This window comes from Momordica charantia (assembly GCF_013281855.1).
Source record: "Momordica charantia cultivar OHB3-1 chromosome 4 unlocalized genomic scaffold, Mcharantia_2.0 BLBB01000004.1, whole genome shotgun sequence".
In the NCBI taxonomy this organism is placed as follows: domain Eukaryota; kingdom Viridiplantae; phylum Streptophyta; class Magnoliopsida; order Cucurbitales; family Cucurbitaceae; genus Momordica; species Momordica charantia.
Window position 1 is genome coordinate 19,612,142 of NW_028275162.1, and position 15,479 is coordinate 19,627,620.

The 15,479-nt window shown below is 35.7% G+C and overlaps 1 protein-coding gene across 2 annotated transcripts; it reads right to left on the bottom strand.

Moving 5' to 3' along the window:
* Positions 1-477: 477 nt before the first annotated feature.
* Positions 478-14,672, bottom strand: LOC111020028 (chaperone protein dnaJ 15). Of its 2 annotated transcripts, none has more exons than XM_022296566.2 (11): positions 14,116-14,669; positions 13,457-13,580; positions 12,936-13,018; positions 12,746-12,857; positions 12,553-12,657; positions 12,347-12,397; positions 10,852-10,941; positions 10,619-10,727; positions 10,384-10,532; positions 10,234-10,287; positions 478-1,168 (listed from the first exon to the last, which is right to left on the bottom strand). In XM_022296566.2, exons 1-11 carry the CDS (start codon positions 14,244-14,246, stop codon positions 935-937), a joined length of 1,242 nt encoding a protein of 413 aa, XP_022152258.1. In that variant the 5' UTR covers positions 14,247-14,669; the 3' UTR covers positions 478-934. The 2 variants fall into 2 exon arrangements, with proteins under 2 accessions (XP_022152258.1, XP_087978630.1); XM_088122504.1 differs by lacking the exon at positions 478-1,168 and adding an exon at positions 6,550-8,526 and having other exon boundaries at positions 14,116-14,672.
* Positions 14,673-15,479: the final 807 nt, after the last annotated feature.

The window sequence follows — 15,479 nt, forward strand, 5'->3', positions numbered from 1 at the left end:
CCCCCCGTCAGTTTTCTTAAATTAACATGTCAACTCAACGCCGTTTTAGGCCAAAATTCGACTCACCTAGAATGACTTAAACCCCTTGGTGGGAAGGAGAAGATCGTCACCACTGTGAGAATATGCGAACCTTTACTACCGTGAAACTGAACATAGCTTAATAAATAAGACACCTATTGCTATTTTAAAAGACAATGAATTGATTTTCCTCTCAAAAACTAAAACTTCGCTAGTGTTTAAAAAAGAAAATAAATATTAGTCCCTCAACTTTCAAAACATATAAAATAAAAGACCAGCATGAAATCTAATCCAAAACAAAAACATTCATGAAAAAAAAAAATGCCAGCTAAGGAAATAGGATATCATATTTCCAAGCTCATCACCAAAGCTTTTACTTACATTTGATATGAAAGCTAAAACATCATGTCCACAAAAACTTATTTAGTGCAATTACCATTACATGTATAGTCCAAAAGAGACTGAGAAAATATGTTTCAAGTTTCAACTATGCATCAAACCATCATACAAGATATTCACGACCAAGAAATACCAGATACTATGACCTAATAATAAGAACTTGCGAAGGCAAAAGGTAACCTGTTTCCAACACAGACCAATTATAACATATGAAGAAGGTATTGAAGTTATTTACACAAATTTAACATAATTTTAGTGTCTTTGAGAAGCACATTATAATGCCCAACCAGTAACTTACCTCAACTCTGATGGGTGAAAGAATGGAGAGATGAATGCATATTTTGTTGAGCCCTGCAAGTAAACACCAAAACAGAGGCCCACAAGTAATACAAGCATGGATGCACCAATTTGACCATTGAACTCGAAAACAAAAATATTGAAAGTTTCTTTTTGTTGCCATTGGGTAAAAGAGAAAATAAACCTCGGCACAAGTAATCAAACGATGCTTTGATTTTTTTCAACCAAGCTTTTTGTCAGACCCTCGGGGATTAATATTGAACCATCTCTTTTTAAAAGATTTATCTTTTTCATCTGGGGTCCCATCATCTCCTTGACTCTCGACCTTTAATTCGTCACCCGAAGATTTGCTACTACTCCCATTACTCGTAGCACCAGCTACGATGTGATTGGATGCCTTTATGACAGTGAATGAGGCGTGGATGCTATCTCGTTGTTTAAGAAGCTCGTCCACCTGAGTTCTAAAATTTTCAGAATTGCAGAAAGAAAGAGAACAATGGCATATCTACATAGTCTACATAACAACATTCGTAAGTGAAAAAGAACAACAAACTAAGAGCGACCAATTCTGAAAGGTTAAAAGAGCGATAAAATTATATTAAATCAAAAAAACGAAATAAAACTTGTCCCATCATGCGAAAGAAGAAAAAGAAACAATAATTTTATAAAGAGAATCTTTGAATGAGGAGCTACATTTTGAAACAAGAAAACAAATCTAATCCCAAATCTTACCATCATCTCTTCACTAAACTTCAATTTCTATAACTTGTGTCCAGATTTCCCAATAGACGGCACTGATGCCACTAAATCAGATACATTTTGCTTTCATTTTAAACCAGTAACCAAAATATATCTATTAAAGGAACTCCTTGCCTTTGGACTGCGCCACCTAAGGCTGAAAGTCGTGAAATTTTTTAACCAAATTCCACTAAGGTTACGAAACTGAGCAGCACGTGAACACATGGTTCACATCTTCCCCTTTACAAACATAGCAACGAGAGAAGCTTTAGAATCTTTCCTTTGAATCCTAGTGCTTGTATTGTCCTTCAGTCTATATAGGCCACCAAAACGAATTCTCAACTTTTAAGAACTTAGAATTCCATAGAGGTTTACTTCATCAAAACCTATAGTTCAGATGTTCAAATAGAGATACGCGGGAAAAGGCACCACACTTCCTCAACATCCAACCTCTCGATTCAATGGCAGCATCAAGATTCACATTCACCACTTATTGATCAGCACTACCTATTCTAACACTTCCCTATCATCCAGGAAGCATCGACACGCAATTTTGAAGCGAGTGTCAGTGTCTGACACGCCCAAATAAGTGTCCGAATTTTTTCTTTTAAGGAACGGACACACGGGTGACACGATAGGACACACGGGCAACACGAAAATATAATTCCTTCCATATTCTTTTAATCTTTCAGCCCACCAGCCTATTAGGTTTTCCCTTTTTTTTCTTTGCAAAGGCATTAAGTTCTTCAATTTTTTTCAGTTTCCAGCTACCCACGAGTGCACCTCCACTAAATTTTCTCCACCCACGAAAATCTCCTCCGATTCAGCTGTTTTCTTCTGCTTCTCCACGTGAAATTCCTCCGCCATTTTCTCCTTCATTTTGACGTTGGTTATTGTATGAATGTTATGTATTTAGGTTAACGGTTAAAGTAAAAATATACTTTATTAATGCACACATGTTTTAATTAAAAAATATTAACGTGTCCTACTTTTTTGGAAATTTACGTGTCACCATGTCCACCTCGTGTGTCGGGTCTATGCTTTCTAAATGAAAGACATCCTAAAGTTCAAAATCCGCCTGACTTAATATTTTCCAAAATCAAAGTGATACTCTTCCGGTGACTATCCGTGCGACAGAATATAGACAAGGAAATAACAACGGCAGCTATTTCCTGAGAGTATCCTACTAGAACCCAAATTCCCAATTTTGAAAGAAGCTATCACAGCTCAAACTAAAGGACAGGGGCTTGTACAGAAGTGTTACAATTTAGCTTGAGAACCAGCCAAAAGGATCGATCAGCTGTCAATGGCATTTTAGCATTTCAACCACATCTCGTCACTCACAATTCAACCTACATGCATATATTGATGCCATAACTCCAAATGCACCAAGTTCAATGCAAAATATCTTTTTTACCTCTCTTGCTCTCTCCCCTCACTTCACCTTCTGATTCTTCTCAAGTCGTTATTTCAAGCTCTCTCTAATGGACTTACTGTTTAGCACTTGTTCATCTTACCATGGCAAGTAGATTTAGCCCTTCGAAGTCACATGATGTCAAGAATAACTTCCTTTTGATGAAATTTTCAATGGAAATAGATTCCTACCAAGTGAACATGGGTGTTGTAAGTCATTTTTTATGTCCATTAAACGACCTTCAATTGGCCAATGTTGTAAGATGATTCTAAAATGAGCAGAACAAAAGTGGAAGATTAACTCTATGCAACTTGGTCCTTGCCAATCTGCCCACTTATTATCTCTCTGTCTCAAATTCCTTCGGGTATTTGTAAACAAATTGAAAAGAATATGAGAAATTTCTTATGGGAAGGTAATTCAAAAGGGCCCTTGATGTGAACTAGAACATCACTTCTAAGTCTCTTGCAGATTGCGGTCTAGGAGTTGGGGGTCTTGCTCAAAGGAACAACGCCCTTTTGGCAAAGTGGGGTCGGCGTTTTGGCCTAGAACCTTGCTCTCTTTGGCGGATGGTGATATATGGCTCCATTTCTTTTGGCTGGTCAGTAGCCGAGCGACCTAATTCTTGTCGTCGTTGTCCTTGGAGTAATATTATTAAGCAATGGAAAAAAGTGGAGCATCATGCACAGTTCACAGTTGGTAATGGAGATAGGGTTTCCTTTTGGCACCATATTTGGATAGGCAAGGAGGCTTTAAAGGTTTGTTTTCCTAATATCTTTAAGCTCTCCTCTTCCTAATGCCTCTGTTTCTCAGTTTTGGGACTTCATTTCTAGTGCTTGGCACCTTGAGACTAGGAGATCTTTAAGAGATGATGAATTTGAGGAGTTTTCAGCCTTGCTAGCCTTTCTTAACTTGGCCTCGGTTAGTGACGATGTTGATAGAAGGCACTGGACTTTGGAACCTTAGGGGGTCTTTCCAGTAGCTTCTTTATGTAAACAACAGAATTCTACACCTTTGCCAAAGGAATTGTTCGGTTGTGGAAATATAACAGTCCAAAGAAAGTAAATGTTCTCGTATGGATTCTTCTTTATGGCAAAGTTAATACGGTTGATGTTCTTCAAAAAAAGAACCCCTCAATGGTTCTTTATCCCTCCATTTGCTCACTGTGTGGCAAGTCTTGTGAGTATCAGCAACATATTTTCTTCCAGTGCTCTTATTCTGCTTCTTGCTGGAAGCTGTTCTTTGAGATTTTCGAGGTTTCTTGGGTTTTTGACTTCGAAGTTGCAAAGGTTGTTCACTCATTGTTAATTGGTCCAAATTTTGCACCAAAGGCGGTTCTTCTTTGGCGTAACGGAGTCAAAGCTTTACTGTCCGACATTTGGTTTGAAAGGAATCAAAGGCTTTTCAAGTGGGAAAAAGCTTCGGTTGATGTTTTCTATTTAGCCAAGTTTAAGGCTTCTCAATAGTTTGCACTTTCCAATATATTTGTTAATTATTCTTTGAGGATGATTTGTTCTAACTGGGAGACTTTTATAACTCCCTCTTAATTTTCGTTTTTGTTTATTGTTTTGTTTACATTTTCACTCCTTCACGGGTTTGTATCTTTAAACAATTTTTTGTTCATTTTCATTAAATCAATGAAAAGTTCGTTTCTTGTTAAAAAAAAAAGATTTTGTCGGTTTTGCGGGAGATTGTTGACCTCTGTTTGGTTAATCCCTTACATCTTGACAAAGCATTGATAAGAGTAGGATCCTCAACCAATCTAGTCATCTCTCAAAAACAAGCACTCGATGATGGTCCAACAAAAGTGGTTTTCCACTGGCAATGAAGGAAGGTTAGATATCTTTTATGGAATTTTTTTTAATAGAAAATGGAATTCTCGAAATGCAATATAGATATAGGCCCTCCCTCCCCTATCTGATTGGACTTGAAGGGTCAAATCCTCCAAAGCATGTTGCACGACCCTTCATTTATCTTGACCAAATATTTGAGTCTATCTTGAATCAACTATTTTCTCCTCTAATAATATTAATTTTGTATGAGCAGCTAATTCAGAAGGGGTTGATCTAGTATGGAGTTATCAGAACAAGTTGTTAGCTTTATCAAACAAAGGTATGTCTGGAGGTCTAGGTTGCCCCATATTCAACCATCCTGGCTAAGCCTCAACTAGTTTTTTGATAACACGAAAAAGGAAAGCATGCAACAACAAATGAACAAGACGAGTAAAGATTCCCCAACCCCTATACCATATACGTGTATGTTTGATTTACAAGATGTAATGCAATCCACATCAAGCTCTTGGTGGTAATCATACTATGGAAGATGGGTAGAATCAAACCTCGTTGAAGTTTTTGATTGAGAATTCCTTCAAGATGAATGGAGAGTGTGCAGTAGGCTGAGAACTGATGGAAGTAGACGAAAAAAGAAAAATGAGGGGCAAAAATGTCACAACCAAACAAGCTCCTAATCACATTGGCAAAACCAAAAGTCATGAAATATCTTCAGACCGTAACCACTTTAACCAAATTCCAGCTGCATTTCAGGAGTTCCTCATAATAAATGCACCTGGGTTCCAGATCAGCAGATTTACAACAGCCCAAGTCAAACACAGCAATCTGCCCTTCTCGTTCTCTTCCTCCTCAAACGGCCTTTTACGTCACCAAGGTCCACAATAGATAAAAAGTTCTCCATCAAGAATTTGATAATGTTGAACCCAAACCGCATTACATCCTTCTTCAGCTGCAAACCACTACCCAATCTGGTTGACTTTTGAATTTTTTATGTTTTATTAATGGAATCCTGGGTAATTTTCTAATTCAGTTTCCATTGCAACACTTATTCAAGTTCATGATTTAATCCGATAGAATTAAATATTTTTAGATTAAAAATGACTCCCTGGGTTTTTTTTTTTTTAACAAAAGAAACAAGTTTTTCTTAACGAGAAATAAGTTCACTGATGAGATGGAAACTTTAAATAACAAAAGCTTTCCTAGAATTACAAAAACACATTCCAATTATAAGGATATCAAAGAAGAGGAATAATAACAAAAACAGGCTTATAATTGGCACTCCAAAGAGAAACTAACACTGTTAATTTGATCCTAGAAATATCCACTCCATAGCAAGACCCTGGAAAATCCTTCCAGTTCTCTCAAGCCAATTGTACCAGAAAAATAGCACAGATACTATTAGTATTACATGTAGACCTGACACCTTCCTTTTGTCTTTGAAAGGAGACCCGGAAAGAGAGAGGGATATTAATCTAGTGTTTGCTGTCCCTAGAAGCAGTGAGGTTTAGAACAAAGGTCTGCACTCTGCAGCAACTTCTGCCTGGTGCGTTAAGCATACTTACAATGAAGAAAGATCCATTCTTTCACGAAAGAACTTGGGGAGAATGCACGAACGAGATTCGAGTGCAATGTTTGGATTTCTAGTATTGCATCGTATCATTAGTGCTTAGCTTCACTCTCAAAGAAATGATAATAATAATAATATAAATTAATTAATAAAACCCTCGTCCTCTTAGTCTTAGGATACTCACCTTTTTCTTTACATTTTTTTTTTTTAACAAGCTCAGGATACTCCCCCTACAATTGGCAGGGGAAATTTTAAGAATCTATGGTCTTTCTGGTAAAAAGTTGTATATGATAATTTGGAGTACCATATCTTTATACCAGCATCTCATGTTCTTTTTTTTTTAAATATCAATGAGTGTCCAAGTCAGCTTATGTGAACTTTAACTAATCTCATGAGACAACTAGACCTTCCTACAATTAGTTGACAAAGAAATTCGTAGGATATTAAATCCTATGTAGGTAGCAACCATAGTTTGAACTCATTCCCCTCCAAGCAATTTACTTTTCTTACTTGGCCCGATGACCTTCAGGCCAACCCATGATAGTCGCATCTCATGTCCTCTCTATAGTCGAGAGGATAACATTTTCTTCATGGGCCGAGCAAGCCATTCTTCAACCTCTCAAATTTTCTGAAGAGATTTAAAGCCTAGGAGCTTGTTTGTTCATTCCAATAGTTGAAAACCATTGCTGATTTGGGAATTGGTAGGTAGAAACAATCTTGGAGAATGTAAGAAATTACGTACCCATAACCCAGCAATCAAACATCTTACCAAACTTCTATTCTGTAACCTTCTCAGTTTGCACACAAGGAAAGAGACTGTCTTCGACAGATTTTGCAGGCAAAAATATGCCTCCAAGGGCTCCTTTTAGTGCAAAGCTTATTCAGATGAGTACCAGCCATGCTTATCCTGACCATGAATATTAGTGATAATTTTATGCCACATATTTTGCTTCTCCACTCCTCCTAAGCCACATAAGAAGGAATGCTATGTTCCTTTTTGCAATCCCACAAAAAGTGAGACCGCCAAAATCAAAAGGAAGCTCAATTTTACTCCGTTTCACAAGGTGAGATCGTCCATCAAGATAAGGCCCTTCCAAAAACAATCATATTGCAAATGTTTATGGCTATCTTTGAGGGAGCGTTGAATACCAATAAGAAATAGCTTGGAAGGATATTTAAAACTGACTGTGCCAATGTTAGTCAGCATCAGCCCCTTCAAAAAAATTGGTGCTTCCTCAATTTCTTGATCCCCATCTAAATTTTTTCAATAAGGTACCGCTCCTTGGATTCCCACCTAAAGAAAAACCTGAATATTTAATGGGAAAGCCACTACTCAAGCAAGAAAATACACCAGACACTTCCATTTCCTCCTCCAAGAGGTTGATACCACTGCCACTTTACCAAGATCGACTCTTAAACCAGAATTCAATTTGAAGCATTTCAAGTTAATCAGATTATCAGTATTGCCTAGACATAAAGGATAAGAGCCATACATAGTCTGCAAACATATGCGACTGTTAGAGCTTCCAATCATAAAGCTTTCCACTAACTTAAAACATTGTGCCCCTGAAATAATTCAGCTCAAGCTATGAGTCACTAACACAAAAAGAGGGAGATAAAGTATCCACTTGATTGCCTCTATTGGAAAATAGCATGCCTTTTGGCTTTCCATTTAATATCACCGGGAAATTGGCTGATCAAAGGCAACTTCTAATCCGAGATCTCCACCTCACAGGATCACACCAAAGCATTAATTTCCTAGTATGCAGGAAACCCAATCAATAAGGTTGTAAGCCTTTTCATCAAGTTTTGAAACAAACCCTTTCCTCCAATCTTCCACCACTTCATTAACCACAAGAACTGAATCAATGATTGGCAACCGCCACAACACCCACAAAAGCTGTCTGAAATTCAGATATTGTCTCGGGAGGGATGGCCTTAAGTCTAACCATGGGTGCTTCTTGCAGGAATAAGGACTGATAGTCAGTATTATAATCTACAAATCCTTCACCTCCTTCATATCAACTCTTTTGCGCATGAAGATTATATATATTTCATTTCCATTTGTATTACAATCCCCTTCTCAAAAAATTCAAGGAACTCTAGGTTTGATAATGTTTTGCGAATTGTTTAGGAACCCTGAGGGGAACACATCAAGCCCAGGGGCCTTACTCTGAAGTGAACAAATCAGGTTGAAGAAACACTAGTACTCATCTACCACTTTGAGCAAACTAACTATGTTTTTTTGTTTCCGTCTAAGTTCTTCATTTCAGAAGATATCTCCCAGTTGGATCCTCCCAACCAATCTGCAAAGGTGATAAAGATATTTGGGTTTCAGTGTATCCCACCATAGGACATGACGAGTGAATTTAGAACGAGCAAAATTAATCCATAAAAACCATAAAATCAATACCAGAGAAGAGAGAGACGCCCATTGCAAACTCTATTGCAAGGAGACTCAAAAATTCATAATATCAAAAAGAATCGTTGCAGATAAAACCCTAGTGGGCTACCTATAGCCTATAGCTCTACAAGATAATAGAAATTACTAACAAATCCTATGTCACTAACTGGCCATTGACAAATTAATAAAAAGTAGTATATAAAATTTACTTTCTTTGTTTTTATAAAAAACATGACAGCTAACTAAAAATAAAACAGTTTAACTAAACCAAAATTATCTTTTGTTTCAACCCCCCCCCCCCCCCAAACACCAATCTGTCCCAAAGTGCAATTACAGTGAAAGCATTTGCTAACATGAAAACTTATGGGATATTTGACGGCCAACATGTCAAAACATCTGGTGCCATTAGTTGGACAGTGGAGTTCTTCGGTGGACCAACTAACAATCAAAACATTTTGTGCAGACGAATTGTCTATGACTAGCTGATTCAGTCCAAGGGCCTATACGACTACACGCTTGACGCTACCGTGGGATTATAAATCACTTGGATATTAAATTTAGCTGGTGTGTAATTATGACAAAATAAATCCAAAAAATGTGTAAACAATTTATAAAAACATTAATGTCCTTTCAAGTCGTCTGCTAGGCTCCAGTCCAAGTTTTGCAACAGCAGCTCTAACTTTGTAAGATGTTGCTCTCATTAGTATATTAAGTAAAAAAAATATCACATACCTACTCTTATATCCCATCTAATATATAATACAGGGACACTTAATTTTGGTAAAGTACCGGTATTGTACATGTGTCAAATATTTGTTAAGCATAATAGACATGAACTGGACATTAGTTGAATAAATTGGATACTAGCCCAATACTTATTAGAGACATGTCCATTTAACTTACTAAGCAGAATAAAAATGTGTCCACACTTATGAAAATATGTCAAACGATTTTTGGACCCTTAAACTTAAAGTATCTGAACTTTTATAATATTCAGGATAGAAAACAGTGAAAATACCCTCACTTTATCCCTTTTCTCAACTTTTTCTGCCAATCTACTATCATTTATAATTCTCCAGTCTTCAGTATCCCAAATTGATAATGTATTTAAAGAAAATAATTAAAACACTGCCTTCAATATGACAACCATATAGCAGGACAACCATATAGCAGACTTACCCTTGCATCTTTATATTAATTGTTTCTTCTTTCTATCACCTCTAGTACTCTCAAGTATTTTAAACACATGGCATATCTTATAAGAAGCAAAATATTTGAGGTCTAACTACCAATATAATAGGCAGAGAGCCAGAATCTCCCAACAAGATTTCCAACTGGTTGCCACAATCACAAAATAGTCTCTTTCAAGATAATGAAAACAAATAAAAATAAGAACATAAAATTTCCAGCATCCAATAAATGCAAGTTGAGTTGAGTGAGAAAACCGAACAGATTTAAATACAACTTCAACGAATTAAAAGTTACTTACAGAAGAGTTGACATCTATGGACATAAGGAATCTTTATTGTTTGGCCTAGATATTATTATGAGCAAGAAGCCAAAATATAAAAATATGATCTAAATTATAAGAGTGACCAATGAAACTTACAGACTGTTTTTCCTTGTTGTATCTGTTGGTCACTTCTTGGAAGCGTGCTAATGCCTGTGGAACATCATACCAATGCAATTAATAAGTAAACCCCAAAAACAACAGGTAGTGGGTAGAGTGTGAGTGGGAGGAGGGATAGAAGTTCAACACCTTCCGGTATTCTGTTTCAAATTGACGTAGCTCATTTCTCTTTCTCAAGATTTGAGCCTCAATATCTTTCAGCTTTTCTGTTGTCTCTTCGTAAGTTTTTGTACAGAGTGCCTCAATTGTATATGAAGCAGTCTTAAAAAAGTTATCTCCTGAATAAACATGAAGGACGTCAAAAAAGCAGTTAACACCTAACAGAATAAAATTTGAAAGTTGAATAAGAAATCTAAGTTAACACCATAAACAGCAAAAATATGGGTGCCAGCCTTTAGCTCTGAGACCTCACAAGGCTGAAGACCTTCCAACCTCTTGAAGAAAGCAGCCTCAGGGTCCTTAGCCATTGCCAACTGCAACAACACAAGAACTCATTCAGCCATAAAATCTGATTGTGACAAGAAAACATGAAGCGATACCATTCTGATCAAAAGTTCAGGAAATATCAGTAAAATACACATTTTGAACTTGCAATACCGCATTGACCGTGGAATCCATCCTGTACACTTGAAAATGCAAAAAATACAACCCAGCAGACGTTACTTTCCCAGTCTTCTCACTATCTTCCTGTATGGAAAGGCAATGGAAAAAACACAGAACTGAAGTCAATACAAAGTTGAATCATTTTAAGATTAATTAACCCAGATTTATTTTACAAGTTGGGATCCACGTGACTGATATGGTAAGCTTTCATCTAACTACTCACAGTAAACCTACCTATAAAATAATAAAACACGGTTCCTAGTTCATAAAAGGAGAACTACACAATAGAAATCATCAAAGGATGTCCCCTCAACCAACAGCAACAAATATCAGACAGCAGTAATAACTTTATGTTCAGAAAACTTAAAATGGGGGATTTTCCCAAACGATTCCAATGGAAAAATCAAAAAGGCATGATGTGCTCAACTATCCAGCTTTAAAAATAACGATACAAAAGCAAGTTGGAAAATTGATATTAAAGACTATGGAATGAATCGTTCCCTCAAGATTTCACTAGCTATCTTGTACAAATAACCACTTTTAAAAATATGAAGCAAATTTTAATAAAATAAATTCCACGGGAACAAGAACAACTTCATTCCTTCGGAACTTCTACCATTGCTATTCTGTATGCACCAGAAACATAATAACGACAAGCAGCTTCCATGAAACTTTGGAAACCATAATTGGAAAATGTAAATTGCTGAGCTTAGTTTTTGTCGAAGAGCTTCTTCCAGAAAATTAGGTTCTATTTCGTATGTCATCCAGATTTTGTTTCTTGTTTTCACTGGATCAAATGGACTCAGTGAATACATGTTTGGCAGACTTGTTTTTGAAAACTGTTTTCGGATTCTGTGATTCAAACCGTGGAACTTCTGAAAACAACATTTTTATGATTTCACTTTTCAGTGTTTTCAGATTCTGAATTTATAACTTTAAAATGCATAATTACATTAATAGATAGAAACTTTGATAAATATATTATATCATGTTATAAACTTATTTCATTTTTGTTAATTAAAAAATGTAAAATATAATATATATATATATATATATAATATTTTATAATAATAATTATACAAAATTTATAACATATATGTTAATAAATCAATTAATATTATTTTATATTTAACTAAATATTTAGTTGGTAACTATACTAGTTTATAGATATACTACTAAACACCTTGAACAGTTTACAATTTTTTAAACTGAGATTCAATTTTCAAATCTGTTACCAAACACACATTTGAAAACACTGAAAACGACTATCTTTTCATTGAATCCCTTGTTTTCAAATTTCTGTTTTCAGATCACCAACCAAACACACTCTTCGTTATTTGTAAGAAAATTCTAGTGCTACCATGTTTGATGATAGCACATAGACTATATTTTAATGCCAACCATCAGGGACAAAAACTACAGCTGCTTCATCTATAGAAATTAACAAATTGGAAAATTTTGGAAGGTAATACAGATTAGTATTTGATACCTGTAAGGCCAAACTATAGCCGCCATTGAAGTCTTGTTCAAAAAAGAGCAACTGGAATAAAAGGGATAAGCACTGTAATCAGAAACATATACGAGCTTACAAAATGGATGCTATGCGCATGGAGAACAATGCCAAGAATTAAGAAAAAATGTGCATATCATAAGAGCAATAAGCCATTGGGTTGAAAATTACAGGCAAAACTACACCTTGAATTTGCTTTGTGCAGTTGAAGTAACTCTTATAACAATTCCTGCCTGAGCTTGTTCCTCATTAATTGTCACACCAAAAAAGTGAGCACATTGCTTATCAACCTACAATAAAACAAAAAACTAACAAGATATCAGAAGTACTGGAAATGCTGCTGCTGTTGCAACATCTTGATATTAGCTACATATGCACCTTGCCACTAACTGATGTTCCAACAGGAAGAGGTCTGACTGTAACAGTTCCATTCAGAGCTTCTTCAAGAACATTAGCAGAAATTGTAGTCTTAATAGGAACACCCAGCTTGCTAAAAAAATGTTAAAATAAAAGTGATCAAGAAAGATAATGACAACTAAATCAGTAAATAACTCAATAAATGTGTCACCTGAACAGAGCTGCAAACATGGTATTAACAGTTCCAAGATTGGATAAGTCTATTTCCATATCCATGCCACTAGCATCAAGGGCCTGAACACATTGATTACAGAATGACAGAGAGCATTAACATTCTTGACCTTAATTTGAATCTAAAGAAAGGTGTGATTGGGCAAAATAAAATACTTTGTATGGGATGGAAATATGTGTATAGCCACATACAGTCCTTAAAAAATAATAATAATAAAATCTTTATTTTGAAAGTAATGAAGTGTCTTTGCAAATGTTGTTATCAGTGCTCTTTCCAAACTTTTTTCTGATTTCCCTTTACAAGATATTTGTATGAGTTGGGAGATTTTTCTAACTCCTACTTTTTTTTTTCTCACCTTTTGGGAGTTTGTATCTTGAAAATTGTGTTTCTTTTCATTAATTCAATGAAAAGTTCAGATTCTTGTTAAAAAAGTAAAAGTAATAAAAACTTATACTACAAAGCATCATAAAAAGTTAAAGGTGACAGAGGAAGACAAGCACCTCAAAGCCAGCACTGTCATATTGCCTTCTCTTCTCTGGATCAGATAGGATGTTATAAGAATATGCAACCTCCTTAAAGAGTTCAGAAGCTTCAGGGTTACTGCCATTCTTGTCCGGGTGATATCTGCCACATTGTTTGGGGTAAGAAAAGAATCACTTTGCAGACAGATGGTTCGAAAGATAAACACAATCAAAATTAGTAATTGAAATTGGAAAGCCGGCAATAGAAACATGTAATTAAAAAAGAAAGTGTGAGGATGGAGCATTTGATGAAATCTCATCCTGTAACCACTGCAGCAATTCGTAATGTAAAGTTAATGCACCCTAGAGCCTGCAACAGGACTGAATATCAATCATTACTCAAGTCTCAAACAAGCTGAAAAGATGAATAAAATATATTTTCCACCTTCCTTGTAAAAGTTTCAGATATTACCATCAACTGACATCCTTCAAACAAAATGCACGGCCGAATTAACCACAATATTCCGTTTATTCTTTAAAATTAGACCAACTAAGAGTAATATCTTCATATATCTCAACTTGTCCACTTGTATACAGCATCTTCCTATTCGTTATTGAAGCTGAGCTAGAATCAATATTTAATATCAAACTAAACAGATCAATTTTCAGTAATACAGAGTGTAAAGCAAGAGAATTACTTGAGAGCAAGCTTCCTATAAGCAGTCTTGATTTCCTGATCAGTGGAATCCCTGGACACGCTTAACACCTCATACGGGTCCCGTCGAAGCGCCGGAGCTGAAGGTCCTTCCGACTGCGAACCCGTCTTCATCTCTCTCTTCCCGCTCTACCTCTCCCACTACCGGTGTTTTGGAGTAGGGAATGCTCTGTATCCTCTCAAATCGCTGCAAGAATTGGAAACCGTGACCGAATTTCAAGAAGAAAATCTCGAAATTCAAGAGCCGAAGAACAAATTATGCCAAAACCATAAAAAGAAATATCAACGTCAAAGCCTATTTTGGATTGAGCTCTATTTTCGGGAAATTAGCCAAAGGAAGTAATTATCCGTCGGCTACGATCCAATCCACAACCAAGGGGCCTTGTTATGCAAAATGATTCAAAATAATGGGAAAGCAAATGACACCTAGGGTTTCTGAAAATTTGCAGAGAATCTGAAGAAATTGTTCCGAGGAATTGTCGTGGAAATGGTCTGTTTCTAACTCTTCCCCTTTTTCTTTCATTTTTCTTTGTCCGTTCTTGTGCTCAGTTTTCGACTTCGGACAACAAAATAAAAAATCAATCAATCAATCAATTTTTACCTTATTGCTTTACTCAATTCTTTTCCAGTAAAAAAAAACATGGATGAAAATTTCAACCACCCAACCCAAGGTAAGAAATTGTCTACTTTTACTACAGGTGTTAAGTCATATATTTAGGTGACCATCGTGGGATAGTCTAGTGGTTAATAAACGCCAAGATAAATAGCAAAGGACTTAGAGGAAATGCATTAGTCACCTATCTAGGATTTAATATCTTAAGAGTTATCTTGTCAACCAAATGTAATAGTAATAGACGGTTGCTCCATAAGATTATTTGAGATGCGCGTAAGCTAGTCTGGACACTTACGGATATCACAAAAGAAAAGTTTTTTTTTATAAAAAGTAGTGATAGAGTTTTGGATACATATGTTCAGGGATCGATATGATAAGAAGATCAATTTCGGTCCCTAAGATATAAATGGTAACGATCATATGTAAAGTTTATAAAAATTGTGTCAAAGTCTTTAAATATAAATGGTCAAGAGTTAATACGTATTGAAATAGTAAATCTTGATATAATTGTAGGTAATACTTCTACGATGATGATTCACTAAGTAGGACAATAAAACTAATAGACTTCACACAATCCCTTGTAATAGAAACCTATCTATCATACTCTATAAATAAAATAAAATATTAAAACAAAAAACCTATCTATCATCAAAGTCTTCTTAATTTATTATTTTCTTCAAGTAAACTAATTCACCTTTGTCATATACTTTCCTCATATTTTTCTTTACAGGCAT

Excerpts from the sequence above, each read along its gene's own strand:
- LOC111020028 (XM_022296566.2), bottom strand. The coding sequence starts at position 14,246 with ATGAAGACGGGTTCGCAGTCGGAAGGACCTTCAGCTCCGGCGCTTCGA. Across the intron at positions 13,019-13,456 it reads ATGACAGTGCTGGCTTTGAG|GCCCTTGATGCTAGTGGCAT; the intron begins GTGCTTGTCTTC and ends CAATGTGTTCAG. Across the intron at positions 1,169-10,233 it reads ACAACAAGGAAAAACAGTCT|GTGGACGAGCTTCTTAAACA; the intron begins GTAAGTTTCATT and ends TTTAGAACTCAG.